This window comes from Trachypithecus francoisi, unplaced genomic scaffold (assembly GCF_009764315.1).
Source record: "Trachypithecus francoisi isolate TF-2019V2 unplaced genomic scaffold, Tfra_2.0 Contig01579, whole genome shotgun sequence".
Lineage (NCBI taxonomy): Eukaryota > Metazoa > Chordata > Mammalia > Primates > Cercopithecidae > Trachypithecus > Trachypithecus francoisi.
Window position 1 is genome coordinate 29,266,677 of NW_022681442.1, and position 19,934 is coordinate 29,286,610.

The following is a 19,934-nucleotide window of genomic DNA, read 5'->3' on the forward strand; positions in this document are numbered from 1 at the left end:
TCAATGAGTGTTCTAGTGTTCTCAGCCTCCTGGCTGGAGCAGGGGCCAAGAGGCTGCCAGTTCTCACAAATGCCTCACCCCTTGTAAGGTATAGTTGTTCTCCTTTTCCTAAGGTCTGAAGGTGTGGGGTGGGCAGTAGGTATTCATGGAACTCTACACCACCTTAACTGTATGACTCTGTATTCCAAAGGACAGTGTAAACTTTACAAAAAAGGAGCAGGTCCCAGGTTAATAATCATGGCAACATGCTGGATAGCCACTAATGAGAGCTGCAGCTTGAGACTATGCAAGCACACAAATGAAATGACACAACGCATTCAAAGAGAACACGGGCCAATGGACTATCTAGCTAGGTGTACATACACAGAGTTTTTTATTTTCAATGACCCGTATGTCCACAACCACACCTTCAGCATGCACACTCTTGTGATGGATAGCCCAGACAGTCCACACCTCCTTCTCTCTCCTTTCTTCCTAAGGCAGGTATATGCAGATTAGGGTAATCTTTAGCTTGGATTCCTCCCCTAAGCTACCCTACACCTTGACTTTTAGAGGACAGAGGGATCTTCGCAGATCCCAAAGTATTCCCAGTGTCCTGGGCTATCCTGGCACCTGGCTTCTTTCCATCAATCTAGAGTTCTAATCCTTGGAATGACCTCTTTAATGATAACCAAGAAAAAAAAAAAAGATCCCAACTAGATGGACTACTCTTTCCCTCCAAACCCAGTCCAGGTATCCAGATAGAGCTGAGGACTGTGCTTAAGCTCTCTATGCCAGCTCTGAGACAAGGAGAAGGAGAAGGGGGAAGGGTCTTGCTTGAAGTTCCCTCACAGTTTCCTAGAAATGGTAGATCTTAAGCCTCCCCACAAGGTAACAGCAGACCCCAAGCTTTCTAGGCTAACTATGTGATGTTCAAGTCTTCCTTCTCCTGTCTCCAGGCAACCAGATGCCCAGGAGAATTCCCAACACTGCAAAGCTACAATCACGTGCAATTCTTCCAAAGCCGTGCTGTGTTACTAGGGAAGGGCAAATTGTGCTCTATACAATGGAAATGGGACCCAGGTGTTACATATACAAAATAAACATTTAAAGAAATAAAAAGGGGAAGGGAGAGAGAGGGAGAGAGACCTTGAGGTTCTTAAAGAGTAGTACCCTCTCTAACTGGTTCAGGGCTTTGGTCTGCTCCCCACTACTTAGCTCCAGTTTGTTGAGGAGACATGGAGATATCTGCGAAAGACAGGCAAACGCACGATTTAAACAGAGTGAAATAAACTCAGACACACACCAACAGGGCACAGGGCAGGAATGGGGATGGATGGCAGGGGAGAGGAGAAGGTCAGGTGCATGCACCACACAACTAAGGGTCATCTCCATAGGTAAGACCTCTTAGGGCTGCAAGCAGAATCCTCATCAGAGGCCTGTGAAGTCCAGGGCTTCAGTTCAAGATAGAAAGAAGCCATTCTTTTGACCACCATTCTTCTCCTAGCAGTTTAAGAACCCTTCGGTTCTTAAATGTCTGGAGTCAAGCTTGACTAATTTCTTCAATACAGACTAGCACAATCAAGAGCCCAGTCTAATTCAGCATTGAGATAGGATTTGGGACACAGCCTCTCTAGGCCTTCTACCTGCGGATAAGGCTAAATCTTGAGGGGATGCAGGACTTTCATCTTTGTCAACAGACATTTTTAGCCAAGACTGATGGGTACCATGCAGTCTCCATGAAGAACTGGCTCACCAGCTGACATGGTGGTTCAAAGACAGGCCAGAGTGGAAAAGCTGGGGAAGGGATATATCTGGGAGATAATATATTTCTCACTAAAGGAGTGAGAGCTACTTCTAGATTCCAAGCAAAGCATATCTTTGCAAAGCAAGGCTACCCCAAGGCATTGAAGTTGGGAGATTAAGGTTTGGATGAGGGACAGCAGATCAGCTCTCAGGTCATACCTTCTTCATGTTGGTCCCCACATAGTTCTTGGGTTCTTCTTTAAACTGAGGTAACCTATAAGACAGAGAATCCATTAACTGTCATTAGGGATAATGACAAATGTCCCCCTCCATGCCAGCCATAAACCAAAGGTGCTCTGAGCCAGAGCATGCCCTGTGTCTTAGAAAAGGCTACAAAAGAGAAGCAGACTAATTTCATCCTTTTCAGAGCTTCATCAAGGAGCCACAGGAATCGGGGGATGTGTGACATGGACAAAAGGAGGTAGTCGTGAGAGCAAGGTAAGTGCCCTTGGAGTGTGGAGGCTCTTTTTATCCTGAGACTGATTCCTTCCTGCTTATATTCACTTCGCAAATACTGCTGCCAAGAGATGGGGGGAGGGCAGTCTATCAAAACCCTAGGAGAGCAGGCAAAAGGGAAGAATTAACAGGCAGGCTGAAGTTTTGAAACCAGTAAATTTGAGCCTGAGGAGTAAAAAATTCTTTGCAGCAGGGTCCAAGGGCAGTCTAGTCTGTAGATAATAAGGATTATTATCTATAGATCTGAGAGCAAAAAGAAATCCCAGAGGAAGGTTTGAAGCCATTGCCTCAGCTCTTCTGTCTGTTGAAAGGAGGTGCAGGAAACAGGCCTAGTATGAAAAGGCCTCCTAGGCCCTAGGCTAAGGGCCTTACCTAAGGGTAACCAACCATTTTGGTTTGCCTGGGTCTGAGAGGGGTTTGCCAGGATGCAGAACTTTTAGTGCTGAAATCAGGACAGTCCCGGGCAAATCACAATTGCTGGTCACCCTAACCTTGGCCCTCTCCCACAGAAATCAGGATCCCTTGAGTTTGGCTTCCTCTCTGGGTTCCCTTTCCCAGCTGCCACCTCCACAGAAACAAACACAAATTTGGGAAGCATAATGAGGTCTGCTGGCCTATACTAAATAACCCTCTGCCTCTGCCTGAGGCCAAATCAGCTCCCTCCTCCTTCTCCCTTGCTCAGTAACCCTGGGCCCAGAGAACTACCCCCAATCCATAATCCCAGTGGCCTCTGATGTGGCTGTGGGTTTGGCCAGGTCCCTGACGTGGCTGTGTGGAAGCAGGCAGACTCAAGAGGCCTGGGCAGCCGGGCTGAAGCAAACAGCAGCAGGTTTACCTTGTGAAGAGCAGCTGCACCATGTCTACGAGAGTGTGCTCTGCGGATTTTCTCAATAACTCTGCACAGGCAAAAACAAATAACACAGGTGTCATTACTTGCTGTGCTATTATCAAGAGGGTTCTCAGAGCAGACTCCCCTCCAAACCCTGTTTACCAAGGATTATGCCAAACTTATTAAAACCAGCTCCAGCTCAGCCTGGCAGCCATAACTTTACTGGCCCACTAGGTGGCACTACTGAGTCAGGGAAAAAGGGGGAGGGATCGATGTGTTCTGGGGGGTTTGTAGGTTGGTGTCAATCCCAGAAACCCCAAGAGAGGGTGATTTGGTGCCTGGGCTAAGTCAATCTGGGATCCATCCCAACTCCTGCCCTGGCATAATGGGCTGAGGTCTCTACTCTAGCTTCATAATATTCAAGTACAGAGATTTCTTCTAGACCCCTATGATTGCATGAGATAGATGATGGAGAAGTCCTGAATTTTCCATCTCTCTGGGAAGATAGCCTCCTGTATTCATACTCAGACACTGGCCCCAGAAATGGTGAAGGGGCTAATATCCAAGCACCTACCACTGAGCCTCATTTCAAAGCAGATCCGGAAGCAAGACTGCATAATCTCACACACAGATTCATTTGTTAGGTGGGCACCCACTGGGGTTAGCAGCAGAGTCCGTAGAACCTATCAGGAAGAAAAAGGAATTACTGTGATAAACAAGGTACTGAGAGGTACTCGAGGGTAAGAGAGAGTGGTTAGCAAGAATGCTGACCTCACCTCAGCTTGGTAGAGAGGTCTCCAAGGAGCTCGTCCTGGGAATTGTTTCTTCACTTTTTATGACCCTGACATATTTCAGAACTCATTCCAGCCCTAGCCCATGAGCCCAAGAGATGGATGGCACAAATACAGTCTGCCAGAGGTACAAGTGTATTTAAGGCTTCTGGTATTTGATATCACTTCATATAAAGCTTTTACTGATTTTCCTTGGAAAAAGCTTTTACTTTGGGTACCCCAGCTGCTTGTTTGGAAACAAAGTAGCTCCCTTAAGCCCCAGTGAAGTCAAAACACAGCTTCATGCTGTGGGCAGAGTAAGTAGAGTCCGCGGCACCAGCCCCTGGCCATTAGTCTAATTGCTATTTCCCTCTCCCTTACCTGAAGGATTTTCATCAGGACAACTTCATCACTGGCAGGATCTGTGCCCACAAAACGAGCATGGGTGACAGCATCTGCCATGTTCTCCATGCCCTCTGCTGTGCCCTCATGGGTGGGATCTGCTCCAGCAAAAAAGGAAAGATTAAGTGATGTGGAGAGGAGAGAGAGAAAAGGTAAGGCAGCCTGTCTAGCTTTGAGAGACAGTTTTTCCTCTCCAGTTCCCTAACCCACGACTCCTTGAGCTACATGAGAATTGCCCACAACTGAATTTTTTTTTTTTTTGAGACAGAGTCTTGCTTTGTCGACCAGGCTGGAGTGCAATGACGTGATCTCAGCTCACTGCAACCTCTGCATCTTGGGTTCAAGCGATTTTCCTGCCTTAGCCTCTCGAGTAGCTGGTGTTACAGGTGCCCGTCACCACACCCAGCTAATTTTTTTGTACTTTTAGTAGAGATGGGGTTTTGCCATGTTGGCCAGGGTGGTCTCGAACTCATGACCTCAGGTGATCCACCCGCCTAGGTCTCCCAAAGTGCTGGGATTACAGGTGTGAGCCACTGCGCCCGGCCCCATAACTGGTTTTAACAAGCTCCTCAACACAAAATCTACTGGGTAAAACTGGTTCTTAATTGCTGGGCCCACACCAAAAAGTTTTGATTTTGTATGCCCAGAGTGGGGCCTGAGAATTTGTATTTCTAACAAGACCCCAGTTGAAGTTAAACACCACCGAGCAGGGGACCATACTCTGGGAATCACTAGTATAAATCTACTAATTTCATAGAGGAGGGGCCTGGAAATAAGAGTTTTTGACTCAGAACAAGAACTAAGTAGGGTCAAAGCTTTGAATGCCAAGGCTGTGGCCTCTTCTCCTTTCATCTTTCAACACAGCTTCTCTCTCTGGTTGCTTTTGGAGTTTTGTGTTCAGACGCAACTGAATTAGGGGAGCAGGAGGAGGAAATGAACACTCACTGCCGCCAATACTCATATCCGGGTGCCACGTGACAGCAGATCAAAGACCTTTTTTTGAGACGGAGTTTCACTCTTGTTGGCAGGCTGGAGTGCTATGGCGCAATCTTGGCTCACTGCAACCTCCGTCTCCTGGGTCAAGCTATTCTCCTGCCTCAGGCTTCCCGAGTAGCTGGGATTACAGGCATGCACCACCATGCCTGGCTAATTTTGTATTTTTAGTAGAGACGGGGTTTCTCCATGTTGGTCAGGCTGGTCTCAAACTCCCGACCTCAGGTAATCCGCCAGCCTCGGCCTCCCAAAGTACTGGGATTACAGGCGTGATGCCCGGCCCAAAGACCTCTTCTTTTAGTTTCATTCTTATTTAAAACAGTATAAAGATGAGCAAGAATCCTGTTTCCAGATTAACAAGCATTAGGAGAGAAAAAAGATAAACTAAACAGGACTGGAGGTTGACTACCTAGGGGGCAGGCGGCAGGGAGGATTTCAGCTGTACAGAATAAGAGGGGAGAAGCTAGAGGTCAGACAACCAGCACCATGCTGGAAATGAACACAAATACTATCAAGCAGGGAACTCAGCTCCCATTTCATTCATGTATTAAGTAGCCACAAGAAATAGCCAAATAAGTTGTCACCATCAAGGGTCTTGCCTAGCCCCTGCCCTAGGTCTGCTCTGAAGGATCCTTTCCAGGGTTGTTTAGTTCTAAAAGGGAAGCCTAAGTAGGGGGAAAGGGCAGGCATATGAAAAAGCTTTGCGAGTGACAGAGAAAGTTGCTCCAGAGATGGCACGGTGTAATGCAGGAACACGTCCTAATTTTAGTCACAGGAATTATAAGATATTATTGTTATTTTCTTTCTCTCTTTCTCTTTTTTTTTTAAATTGAGACAGAGTCTCGCTCTGTCACCCAGGCTGGATGGAGTCCAGTGGCGTGATCTCGGATCACTGCAACCTCTGCCTCCTGGATTCAAGCAATTCTCCTGCCTCAACCTCCCGAGTAGCTGGGATTACAGGTGCCCACCAACACCGAGCAATTTTGGTATTTTTAGTAGGGACAGGGTTTCACCATGTTGGCCAGGCTGGTCTTGAACTCCTGACCTCAGGTGATCCACCCACCCTGGCCTCCCAAAGTATTGGGATTACAGGTGTGGGCCACTGTGCCCAGCCCATTTTCTCTTTCTTGGTACCTGAAATCAGGGAGTTCCTGAGTCTAAAGCTCAGGGGATGGCTGAGAACCCAAACATGTCTGTAGTCCTAGCTACTGAGGAGGCTGAGGTAGAAGGATCACTTGAGCCCCAGAGGTCAAGGCAGCAGTGAGCCATGATCGCACCACTGCACTCCAACCTGGGCAACAGAGTGAACTCTGTCTCAACAAAAACCCATAAAAAATAAAAAGGCAGACTAGAGTGACAGGTCTTTGACAAGAACCATAGGCAAGGCTTGCTAGCAACCCATAAAATCAGCGGCACAAAAATTCTGGTCTGGCAGTTGTATGGGGCCAAACAAAAGGTCAGTCCTTGAAAGAGGATCTAAAATAATCCCTGAAACCTTGGATCATACGAGCAAGAGGTAGGAGTTTTCTTCTAGAAGAGCAGCCTAAACCCTTCTTTAAAATGTCCTCCTCTTCTGGCTACTCTGGAACCAACTTCAGGGAAATCTGCCAATCCCATCTCCTTTGCTTTTTTGGCTTTCATACACTCCTTCCTGCTCTTTTTTTCATGCCCATTGCAATCACCACCTCCAGCATTCTCCTTTCCCACCACAGGAAACTCCAATGACCAGCTGGCCTGAGGTCTCCAATGACTAGCCTGTCTGCCAAGTCCAGGAAGGGGAGACAGTAACACCAACAAGACAGCAGAGAGAAAAGGCACAGCAGCGGCAGTCACGGGAGGCTGTGAAGAGAGATGACCTGCAGGTGGTGCTCAGGGCAAGGCTGGAAGTGGCTGGGCCTGATTTTGTTTAGGAAAAGTATGAAGCTGGGACTAGGATGTCAGAGAGGCTGAGGCACCTGTTCAGAAGCTAGCTGGTACCCAGGATTCTGACTCAGGATCCTGAATGCATCAGCTAAGCAAATCCAACATTTCTAGAATAGAAAAAGGGTTTTCTTGCCCTGAACTGAAGACTATTTTCTTTTCTGGCTAGCTAAAGCCTGAGCCTTATATTTTGTCTCCCTACTTAAGAAACAAAGACAGCTGCCTGTTTTGTATGTTCTTCATTCATCCTTGTACACGGGCTGCCAATCAGGGAAAATGAATTCCCGAATTGAGTGTCAAGACCAACTAAAAAAGAAATCCAAAGAAAGACACCATGAACAAATTTAGAGATAAACTATAGATTAGGGGAAATATTTGGCCTAGATTAGGAGCAAATATTTGTAATGCTATGATAGGCAATGGGTTAATATTCATACCATACAAAGAACTCCTACAAATTGACATGAAAAACAAACACAACTCAATTTAAAAAAGAAGTGAAGACAGGAAATTCAAATGTTCAGCCTCCAGGAAATAAAAACAACAAAAGGCTGGGTACAATGGCTTATGTCTGTAATCCCAGCACTTTGGGAGGCCAAGGTGATGGATTTCTTGAGCTCAGGAGCTCAAGACCAGCCTGGGCAACATGGAGAAACTCCATTTCTACTAAAAGTACAAAAACTAGCTGAGTGTGGTGGCGTGTGCCTATAGTCCCAGCTACTTGGGAGGCAGAGTTGGGAGGATCACCTGAGCCCGATGGTCAAGGCTGCAGTGAGCCATGATTGTGCCACTGCACTCCAGCATGGGTGACAGAGCAAGACCTTGTCTCAAAAAATAAAAAGAAAATACCACTTTTTACCTACCAAGTTGGCATAAATAAAACTAATAATATTCAGTGCTGATGACAGGGTAGGGAAGTAGAAATTCTCAGTCACTGCTGGTGGAAGTGTAAATGATGTAACCTTTTGGGGAAGCAACCTGGTAATAGCTATAAAAATGTAATATGCACATGGTCTTTAATCCAGAAATCCCAAGTTCAGAAATCTTTCATACAAGAGTAAAATTAGTAATAAGGGGCCGGGCATGGTGGCTCACGCCTGTAATCCCAGCACTGTGGGAGGCCGAGGCGGGTGGATCACGAGGTCAGGAGTTCAAGACCAGCCTGGCCAATATGGTGAAACCCCATCTCAAAAAAAAAAAATATTAATAAGGACATGTGATCAAGGATGCTTATATTAGCATTATTTATGACTTCACTAGGAAACAATCTTAAATATTAAGAATGAGTACATGAATTGTGTTATATCTATATTACACTATGGAAATTATAGAGTTACTAAAAAAAAAAATCATACAAGGGGCGACGGGAGAGAGAAATGGGGAGTTATTGGTTACTGTTAACTCCCCATTATGTTAGGTTTCTATTTGGGGTAATAAAAACATTTGGGAAATAGATGGTGGTGATGGCTGCACAACATTGTGAATGTAATTAATGCCAATTAATTGTAAGCTGAAACTGATGGAAATGGCAAGTTTTATATATTTTCTACAATATAAAAGGATAAATCAGATGAATAGTTATATCATGTACATTTAAGTTAATACTATCTAGGGTTTTTTTTTTTTTTTTTTTTTTTGAGATGGAGTCTCGCTCTGTCGCCCAGGCTGGAGCGCAATGGTATGATCTCAGCTCACTGCAACCTCTGCCTCCCGGGTCCAAGTGATTCTCCTGCTTCAGCCTCCCGAATAGCTGGGATTACAGGCACACACCACCACGCCTGGCTAAGTTTTGTAGTTTTAGTAGAGATGGGGTTTCACCATATTAGTCAGGCTGGTCTCGAACTCCTGACCTCGTGATCCGCCCACCTCAGCCTCCCAAAGTGCTGGGATTATAGACATGTGCCACTGTGCCCCAGCAAGTTAATATTATTAAATGAAAAAAGAAAATATGCAGCACATAATCCTATTTTTATTTCATTTTATTCTATTCTCTCTCTCTTTTTTTTTTTTTTGAGACAGTCTCGCTCTGTTGCTCAGGTTAGAGTACAGTGGTGCGATCTCTGCTCACTGCAAACTCCGCTTCTCAGGTTCAAGCGATTCACCTGCCTTAGCCTCCCAAGTAGCTGGGATTACAGAAGCCCACCATTGCGCCCGGCTAATTTTTGTATTTTTAGTAAAGACAAGGTTTCACCATGTTGGCCAGGCTGGTCTCAAACTCCTGACCTCATGATCCACCCGCCTCAGCATCCCAAAGTGCTAGGCTTACAGGCATGAGCCACCACACCCGGCTTTATTTCATTTTAAAAAGGGATGGTACTTCATTTATAAAGACATAGAAAAACATAAAGATTCAAACCAGGCTGTTAACACTATTTGCCTAAAGGAGGAGGAGGAACATTGAGAAAGATACAGGAAGGACAATCAACTTTTCTTTTCAATATCTCTTTATTGTTTGTCTTCTTATAATGTACATGCATTATGTCTGAAAAAATAACTTTAAAAATAAACCTATCCAGGCCGTGTGTGGTGGCTCAGGCCTGTAATCCCAGCACTTTGGGAGGCCGAGACGGGCAGATCACGAGGTCAGGAGATCGAGACCATCCTGGCTAACACGGTGAAACCCCATCTCTACTAAAAATATAAAAAATTAGCCAGGCGTGGTGGCGGGCGCCTGTAGTCCCAGCTACTCGGGAGGCTGAGGCAGGAGAATGGCGTGAACCCGGAAGGCGAAGCTTGCAGTGAGCCGAGATCATGCCACTGCACTCCAGCCTGGGTGACAGAGTGAGACTCTGTCTCAAAAAACAAACAAACAAACAAACCTAACCAAACTTCCAAGAGTAAGGTACCATACCCTTAACTCTTTCCAAAGCATAGAGAAGCCAGAGTACCAAGGAAACCTCTTCTCCTGCCCTTCCCACCCTGTACAACTTGAGTCAGCTAGCATGATGAATAACCAGTAACAATCTTGTTTCTCTTCTACAAGAAAAGAAATGACTGGAAAAAATTTCCCACTATCACCAGCTCATTGCCTAAGGCCTAGGCACCCCAGGAAAGGTGGTAAATGAAGTGCTGTGGTCATGCAACAAAGCCTGAGCTCTTACCTATGAGTGCATAGGACAGGAACTTGTTGACAGAGGTGAGTGCCAGTCCAGTGATAGGGCCAGTGGTATCTTCAGAGCGAATCACTTCCAGAAAAGGACGAAGGAATACATTGGGCTCAATCTCTGAGAGTTCTGCAAGAAAATAAACAAAAATGAAGAGGTACCATCTAAGAGAAGCGAAACCCTGGAAAAAGGTTCTTGTTTGTGCCATGAGGCTAGAGGTCTTTGTTGTTGGGTCAATCTTCTTCCCTCTGGATTACCTTGAATCAAATCCCAGACACTCTATCATTTTATCTGTAACATTTTCAGTATGTAGATCTAAAAGATTAGGAATCTTAAAAAAAGAACAAACACACAATGTTATCTTTTTTTTTTTGGTGAGACAGAGTCCTGATCTGGAGTACAGTGGCATGATCTCAGCTCACTGCAAACCTCCACGTCCAGGGCTCAAGCCCCTCAGCCTCCTCAGTAGCTGGGACTACAGGCATCTGTCACCATGCCCAGGTAATTTTTTTTTTTTTTTTTTTTTTGGGACGGAGTCTAGCGCTGTCGCCCAGGCTGGAGTGCAGTGGCTCGATCTTGGCTCACGGCACGCTCTGCCTTCCGGGTTCACGCCATTCTCCTGCCTCAGCCTCCCGAGTAGCTGGGACTACAAGTGCCCGCCACTACGCCCAACTAATTTTTTGTATTTTTTAGTAGAGACAGGGTTTCACCGTGTTAGCCAGGATGGTCTTGATCTCCTGACCTTGTGATCCGCCCGCCTCGGCCTCCCAAAGCACTGGGATTATAGGCGTGAGCCACTAATTTTGTATTTTTACTAGAGATGGGGTTATGCCATGTTGCCCAGGTTGGTCTCGAACTCCTGAGCTCAAGCAATGTGCCCGCCTTGGCCTCCCAAAGAACTAGGATTATAGGCGTGAGCCACCATGCCTGGCCCATAATATTGTGCTTAAAGAGTTAACAAATGGTTAAAATGGTAAATTTTGCATTATATGTATTTTATCACAATTTTAAAAAATTAACAATAATTCTTCAATATCATCAAATATTGTGAGTCAATTTTCCATGCCCATTTCACCACCCTCCCATGATATAAATAGGTAATGTCATCTTGGGTAGAGCCAATGTGACCCTTAGGTCCCAAGGTGGGTTCCTGTCTTTATGTCCTTTGCTGTTATGGTCAGGGTCACTTCTCTTAGAGAAGAGTGCAGCATATTCCAGGAGGGTGAGAGGAAACTTTGAAGTTTATAGTCCCTTGCTGAAAAATAAGTTTAACAAGAACAAAAGGCTGGGCACTCTCTCAGTCATGGAGGCAGTCTGTAATCTTGGAAGTTCATAACCACTCTCCAGCTTGTTTCCTTCCTAGAGTAAGCAGAAAACTAACTGCTCTGAGATGAAGGGGCAACTGATAATCTTTACTGCACAGATGAGAAAAGGCTCAGATCAAATACATGCTTGGTCCCAAATCATACAACTAATATGCAGAGCTGGGATTTGAACCAGCCTATATGGTTCCAAAACTTGTAAAACCCCTTCATCTATTCTACCTGAATAGATGAAATTTTACTCCTGAGTTTAGAAGATTCCATTCCAGGTCAAAGAATACTACACTGTACTTGTTCTACCCTACTCTGCCCAGCATTTAAATTTGTTTTTCTAGATTGTGCTGTGCTTTCATCTTTCAGAGACCAGCTCCCTAAAAGGTTTCCTAAAGAGACCAAAAATGTTTAGGGATGTGATCTAGGCTGTCCCACCTTTAGAGACAAAAGCAGGGTTTCCTAAGCACTTTCATTTTCATGCAAATATAGGGAGCTGCCTACTCAATTCCTATCACCCCCCCTCCTCCCTGGGTAAACATTCCCTAGGCCCGGCTGCTCCTCAGATTAATGCTTTAATTAATTGGCAAATTGGGTAGCATTTTCCAAGCTTATCTGTACAGTGATCACATCAGCTGTAAAAAACCTGCTTCTCTTCTCCCACTACCCCCACCTAGAGATGTAAAATTTACAGAAAAAACCTAGAGAAGAACTTGTGTGTGTGTGTGTGTGTGTGTAGCAGTGATGGTGGTGGGGTTGAGATAGAAGGAATTTAAAATATTTGGAAAAACTGAAATACATAACATACTTTTAAAAAGCACATAAAAGGGCCGGGCGCAGTGGCTCACACCTGTAATCCCAGCACTTTGGGAGGCCGAGGTGGGAGGATCACGAGGTCAGGAGATGGAGACCATCCTGGCTAACATATTTAGTATTTTGTACTTTTAGTCTCTACTAAAAATACAAAAAAATTAGCTGGGTGTGGTGGCGGGTGCTTGTAGTCCCAGCTACTCGGGAGGCTGAGGCAGGAGAATGATGTGAACCCAGTAGATGGAGTTTGCAGTGAGCTGAGCTTGCGCCATTGCACTCCAGCCTGGGTGACAGAGCAAGAGTCCGTCTTAAAAAAAAAAAAAAAGCACACAAAAAATGTAAAGTAATCTAGTCTTGCTGCTTTAGGCACATGAATTATGTACAATTTGGTCTGTAATCTTAAAAGTGGTCATGTGGTATATTTGACATATAAAAGTCTAGAGGAAAAAAGTCTTTGTGAATTGGGACAGGTACAGATTTTCTGTGATTTCATTTAGTTGCTACAACTATATACTTACTTGCTTCATGTCTTCCTTCATGGTGAAAGAATAGGGCAGTTTTACATCTGGGGTCCACACTTCTAGAGTGATGGGCATTCAGTCTCTTTTTGTTAATTTGGTAAAATCAATTCTTTTCTTTAAATGAATGATTTATACAGCATATAATTTTACAGCCAATTTTCAGATTGGCTTCCTTCATTCAACATGATGCCTTTGAAATTTTTCCAAGCGGTTGCAGGCTGGAAATATTGATATATTGCATATATATTGATATATATTGCATATATCAGTAGCTTGTTTCTTTTTACTGCTGAGTAGTATTCATTACCCGTATGTACCACAGTTTCTTTATCTGTTCACTGGTTGAAGGATGTGTGGGATCTCCAGTTTGGGGTAATTTTGAATGGAGCTGCTATAAACATTCGTGTACCAGTGTTTGTGTGAACACAGGTTTCCACTTCTTTTTTTTTTTTTTTTGAGGCGGAGTCTCGCTCTGTCGCCTGGCCTGGAGTGCAGTGGCCAGATCTCAGCTCACTGCAAGCTCCGCCTCCCGGGTTTACGCCATTCTCCTGCCTCAGCCTCCCGAGTAGCTGGGACTACAGGCGCCCGCCACCACACCTGGCTAATTTTTTATATTTTCAGTAGAGACAGGGTTTCACCATGTTAGCCAAGATGGTCTCAATCTCCTGACCTTGTGATCCGCCCACCTCGGCTTCCCAAAGTGCTGGGATTACAGGCGTGAGCCACTGTACCTGGCCAATTTTTGTATTTTTAGTAGCAACGGGGTTTCACCATGTTGGCCAGGATGGTCTCCATCTCTTGACCTTGTGATCCACCCGCTCGGCCTCCCAAAGTGCTGGCATTACAGGCGTGAGCCACTGTGCTCGGCCGATATATACTAAGTCTTTTTTTGAAACAGAGTCTCACTCTGTCGCCCAGGCTGGAGGCCAGTGGCATGATCTTGGCTCACTGCAACCTCCACCTCCCGGGTTCAAGCAATTCGCATGCCTCAGCCTCCCGCGTAGCTGGGATTACAGGCACACACCACCTTGCCTGACTAATTTTTCTATTTTTAGTAGAGACGGGATTTCATCATGTTGGCCAGGCTGGTCTCGAACTCCTGACCTCAGGTGATCACTCGCCTTGGCCTCCCAAAGTGTTGGGATTATGGGTGTGAGCCACTGCACCTGGCTTATACTAAGTCTTAATAACAGTAGTGTGATTCCTCCAACTTCGTTTTTTTTTCCAATATAATTCTGTGTTCCAATTCCTTTGCCTTTCCATTTCAATTTAAGATAAACTTGCCTTGTTGGAAGTTTGAAAGGAATTGCACTGAGTCTATAGATCAATTTGGGGAGACATGATATCTTTGCTATGTTGTGCCTACCAATTCATGAACATGGTATGTCTCTCCACTGTTCAGATCTTCTTGGTTTCTCTCATCACTGTATTGATGAGCACCACCACGCCCAGCTAATTTTGTATTTTTAGTAAAGACCGGGTTTCTCCATGTTTGTCAGGCTGGTCTCAAAACTCCCGACCTCAGGTGATCCGCCTGCCTTGGCCTCCCCAAGTGGTGGGATTACAGGCGTAAACCACCGCACCCGGCCAAGTCTCTGTGTGTAACCCTCACACAGCATACAATTCAGTCAATGGACTAGGGATCAGTAGTCTCACTCCTATCAATAGCCAGACATATGATACCCGAGACCTTCATCTGTCAAATTAGATAGTTGAAATCAGCTGGGTGCAGTGGCGCACACCTGTAATCCCAGCATTTTGGGAGGCCGAGGCAAGTGGATCACTTGAGGTCAGGAGTTCGAGACCAGCCTGGCCAACAGAGTGATACCATGTCTCTACTAAAATACAAAAAAAATTGGCCTGGTGTGGTGGCATTTGCCTATAATCTCAGCTACTTTGGAGGCTGAGGCATGAGAATTGCTTGAACCTGGGAGGCGGAGGCTACAATGAGCTGAGATTGCACCACTGCACTCCAGCCTGGGTGACCAGAGGGAGACTCTGTTTTTTTTAAGAAAAAGGATTATTAGAATCTATGACTGCTAAGATATGTTCATTCCAGCACTTTCATTTTGTAAGTCAGTGCTTTATAGAAACCTACTGATGAAAAACTAGAAGGGCTAAACTTTTTAATGAGCCCACCAGGAACCTTCATTATCATGTCACTTCCCTACCTCTTCCCAAAAAGAGAATCATGATATATAAAGTTAACTTTCCTCAAAGAGTTTTGTCTAGGGAGAACAAGAGTTTCGCTCTTTTTTTTTTTTGAGGCGGAGTCTCGCTCTGTCGCCTGGACTGGAGTGCAGTGGCCAGATCTCAGCTCACTGCAAGCTCCGCCTCCCGGGTTTACGCCATTCTCCTGCCTCAGCCTCCCGAGTAGCTGGGACTACAGGCGCCCGCCACCTCGCCCGGCTAGTTTTTGTATTTTCAGTAGAGACGGGGTTTCACCGTGTTAGCCAGGATGGTCTCGATCTCCTGACCTCGTGATCCGCCCGTCTCGGCCTCCCAAAGTGCTGGGATTACAGGCTTGAGCCACCGCGCCCGGCCAAGAGTTTTGCTCTCTAGGTTCAACTGATGATTGCCAGGAGCATAAGGGAAGCTTTAACAGGAGCAGCTCTGCAGCACATGGGGTTGGGGGAAAGTTGAACTCCTAGCAAGGCATCACTAGTAAGGATATTTCTTTTTTTTTTCCTTTTTCTTTTTTTGAGACAGAGTCTTGCTCTGTTACCCAGGCTGGAGTGCAGTGGTGTGATCTTGGCTCACTGCAACCTCTGCCTCCTGGGTTCAAGCGATTCTCCTGCCTCAGTCTCCCAGGTAGTTGGGACTACAGCCGTGTACCACCATGCCCAGCTAATTTTTATTTTTATTTTTATTTTTGAGATGGAGTCTCGCTCTGTCGCCCAGGCTGGAGTGCAGTGGCCGGATCTCAGCTCACTGTAAGCTCCGCCTCCCGGGTTTACGCCATTCTCCTGCCTCAGCCTCCCGAGTAGCTGGGACTACAGGTGCCCGCCACCTCACCCGGCTCATTTTTTGTATTTTTAGTAGAGACGGGGTTTCACCATGTTAGCCAGGATGGTCTCGATCTCCTGACCTCGTGATCCGCCCGTCTCAGCCTCCCAAAGTGCTGGGATTACAGGCTTGAGCCACCGCGCCCGGCCCCGCCCAGCTAATTTTTATATTTTTAGTAGAGACGGGGTTTCTTCATGTTGGCCAGGTTGGTCTCAAACTCCACTCCTGACCTCAGGTGGTCCACCTGCCTCAGCCTCCCAAAGTGCTGTGATTACAGGCATGAGCCACTATGTCCAGTCATTAGTAAGGGTATTTCTAATTTAAGGGGTACCTTTTCGTAAACGTAATTTAAAAACAAAAAAATTTGAATTTATAATCCTGGTGAGATGTTCAGATGGTCGTCTAGAATAGTGCTTGTCAAACTATCTGTGGTGAAGAGTCAGTTTTTTTTTTCCTTTATGTCAATCCACCGCAGACCCATAGTTTTATAAAATACAGCGAATTACTAGAAAAATTTAAAAAACATAAAGTCCAACTTTTTATTGCTAGAATCAACATACATGTAACTACTGTCACATTGTTATAAAAAATTTTAAATACTTTCAACCTCCGTATATATCTCTTTGTGTACTAAGCAGCAGTTTATAGACTGCATCAGTTTTCTAGGGAACGGTTACTCAGAGATTAAACAGTATCCTAGAAAAATAAGTCATACTTTTTGACTGATCATTCAGGAAAATCCTCCAAATCCTAGGATATTATAGCTACAATAGGGCCTGAAAATAACTTATAATGAGGTAACTGAGATTTAGGGAAGTTAAGTAATTTGTACAAGGCCACTTAGTATTGGAACCAGGACTAGAAGCTGAGGGCACTAGGTAGAATCATGGGCTTTCGTGGACGATTTAAATCCCAGTTCTGCAACTTAGCTATGTGACTTTAATTACTTAAGTGTTCTGGGTCTCTAATTGTATTACTTGTAAATGTGTATTAGAGAATTTAAATAAATTACATTTAAAATAAATAATAGCAACAAACGTTCATTGAGCATATACTATGCGCTAGGCATGGTATTAAGCAATTTATACATATTATCTCATTTGATGCATGTAAAACACTTGGAACAATGCATGGAATAAAGTGTATAATAAATATAACTAAGATATTGTTCTAGTTTTTAGCTCTAGAGTCACAGCAGTCCAGTGTTTTCTATATTGTATACCGGTTCATTTCTTTTTTATTTTTGAGATGAAGTCTCGCTCTATCACCAGGCTGGAGTGCAGTGCAGTGGCACAATCTTGGCTCACTGCAACCTCCACCTCCCAGGTTCAAGCAATTCTCCTGGCTCAGCTTCCCGAGTAGCTGGGACTACAGGCACACGCCACCACACCCAGATAATTTTTGTATTTTTAGTAGAGATGGGGTTTCACCATGTTGGCCAGGATGGTTTTGATCTCCTGACCTTGTGATCTGCCCGCCTTGGCCTCCCAAAGTGCTGGGATTACAGGCGTGAGACATTGCACCTGGCCAACAGTTCATTTCTTAAAAGTAAATATATATAAAAAAATTCTACCTTTGACTCCTAAACCATAAAAGGAATACAAGTTAAGGATAAATACTGGCCGGGCGCGGTGGCTCAAGCCTGTAATCCCAGCACTTTGGGAGGCTGAGACGGGCGGATCACGAGGTCAGGAGATCGAGACCATCCTGGCTAATACGGCGAAACCCCGTCTCTACTAAAAAATACAAAAAACTAGCCGGGCGACGAGGCGGGCGCCTGTAGTCCCAGCTACTCGGGAGGCTGAGACAGGAGAATGGCGTGAACCCGGGAGGCGGAGCTTGCAGTGAGCTGAGAGCCGGCCACTGCACTCCAGCCTGGGCGGCAGAGCAAGACTCCGTCTCAAAAAAAAAAAAAAAAAAAAAAAAAAAAAAAAAAAAAAAAAAAAAAAGGATAAATACTGAGATAACGGGTAGTTGTTATTTACCGTACAATTTGGGATAGCACTTTCAATTTCTGAGGGCTTCAGCTTTCTCCAAGGTATCAGAGAAAGAACAGGCTTCCTTTTTAAAATGAATTATTAAAGTACTCATCCTCATTTTAGAAGAGTTAACAGTAACAGCAGCAGCTAACATTTATTACCTGTGCCATGCCATGTGCTATGCGCTTTACATACCTTCACTCTTCATAATTAACCCCATTTTGAAGATGAAAACGAGGCTTAGAAAGGATAAGGAGATGTCCTCACCAGCTAAGATCATACAACTAGCTAGTAGTAGAAATGGGAATCAAATTCAGGTCCATCCGACTCTAAAAGCTCTGCTCGTAGCCATCCGACTTTACTGCTTCCTATGAGGCTAGAACAGAAAGGTTTCTGGTGTCCTATCTCACAGTTCAGCCTGGCTGGGGACTGAGATTCAATTGTCTGGATCTTCTCCAGAAAAGTGAGAATTGCCTGAGTTCTTCAGGAGAAAAATGCCATGATTCTGCTCATAGTAAGCAGGCTGAATAATTTCACAACCAAGGAGACATCTGACACTCCAGCCAAGCAGCCAAAATTCCCGCCCTGGAAGGCTGTCAACCTCAAGGCACAAACAGTCCAGTAAACACAGAGTGCAGATTAGGTAGAAGGGTGCTCTGAAGGTGACTGGTACATGTTCTAAGATGAACCAGTCATCTGGGGGAAAAAGGGTACAAGGAGGGGAAATCTAACCCCCCATTAGAGAAAACACTTGGGATCCTTCTAGAATCAAATCCAGGTCCAATTTCTGGACAGTCAGTGACAAATTACAACAAGAATTATTAAATTATTTCTGGAGAGGCTCATGAGTCACTTCAACCCAAAGCAAAGTGAAGCCCTTTGGAGATGTCTTGGTGGTGTTCTGTTCATACTGTACTCAATACGACTGGGTAGGGTGCTTCACACCCCAATTATGACATTAAAACAGAAGTGTCAATTTGGCCCAATGTCTGAGAATCTGCAGATGTCCCCCATTTCTCTTGTCTTCTCATATGATGAGGTGACCTGTCCAAAACGGGGATGAATCTTGACTTTTTTTTTTTTTTTTTGAGATGAAGTCTCGCTCTGTCGCCCAGCCTGGAGCACAATGGCACAATTTTTGGCTCACTGCAACCTCCGCCTCTCTGGTTCAAGCAATTCTCCTGCCACAGCCTCCCGAGTAGCTGGGACTACAGGTGCCTGCCACCACGCCCAGCTAATTTTTTGTATTTTTAGTAGAGATGGGGTTTCACTGTGTTAGACAGGATGGTCTCGATTTCCTGACCTCGTGATCTGCCCGCCTCGGCCTCCCAAAGTGCTGGGATTACAGGCGTGAACCACTGCGCCCGGCTGAATCTTGACATTATTTTCTCTTCTCATGTCAGAGCTGCTACCATCTCTGATAATCTATGTCAAAGGCCTCAACATGTGGCCTCAAGCGCTGCTCTTGGACAAAACAGAACACTCTTCTAAGTGACAAGGGAACAGCCACCATCCTCCCAGGAGGCTGTGTTCTCTAGGCCACAGCAGCCTTTTCTCATTTGGCCAGCATTGGGCTGGCACATTCCTGAGCTGAAATGCACACATAAGCTGCTTTCCCTGGTAGCGAAGCTCTTCACTCCTGAGTGACTTTTATCAGGGGCAGTTGGGCATTCTCAATTGGATTACGCTGACAAGGAAAAAGGCCTGCGGTATGTTATTTCAACACCATTTGGCTTCAGAAATGCCTGTCTCGACCTTTTTGCCCTCAGAGTCTACTTCTCTCTTCTTGCTTTCTAGAGGGTCACTAGCCTGCTCCCATGCTTTACCCTGCAAATATTGGCCCACGTTCCTGGAGACAGAATGCCACCATTCACAAGATGGATCATGTATAACAGACTAATAAATCATAGCATGATAAAAAAAGAAATTAGTTCATTTACCCCTCTAACATTTCTGTATCCAGAGACAGATGATAAAAGCTTTTTGGTTTTAGGCTTTTCTGTCTATATCTGTACATTCCATTTTAGGAGAAAGTGTTAGGTCTCA

At 45.1% G+C, this 19,934-nt stretch overlaps 1 protein-coding gene across 5 annotated transcripts in view; it reads right to left on the reverse strand.

Moving 5' to 3' along the window:
- GBF1 (golgi brefeldin A resistant guanine nucleotide exchange factor 1) overlaps positions 1-19,934 on the reverse strand; it is a 142,769-nt gene that overhangs the window by 27,770 nt on the left and 95,065 nt on the right. For all 5 annotated transcript variants that reach the window (XM_033184657.1, XM_033184633.1, XM_033184640.1 and 2 more), the window contains exons 4-8: positions 10,257-10,388; positions 4,222-4,340; positions 3,645-3,753; positions 3,077-3,137; positions 1,945-1,999 (exon numbers count right to left, since the gene is read on the reverse strand). In XM_033184657.1, the coding sequence (XP_033040548.1) occupies positions 1,945-1,999; positions 3,077-3,137; positions 3,645-3,753; positions 4,222-4,340; positions 10,257-10,388 (476 nt within the window). The remainder of the gene's footprint in view (positions 1-1,944; positions 2,000-3,076; positions 3,138-3,644; positions 3,754-4,221; positions 4,341-10,256; positions 10,389-19,934) is intronic.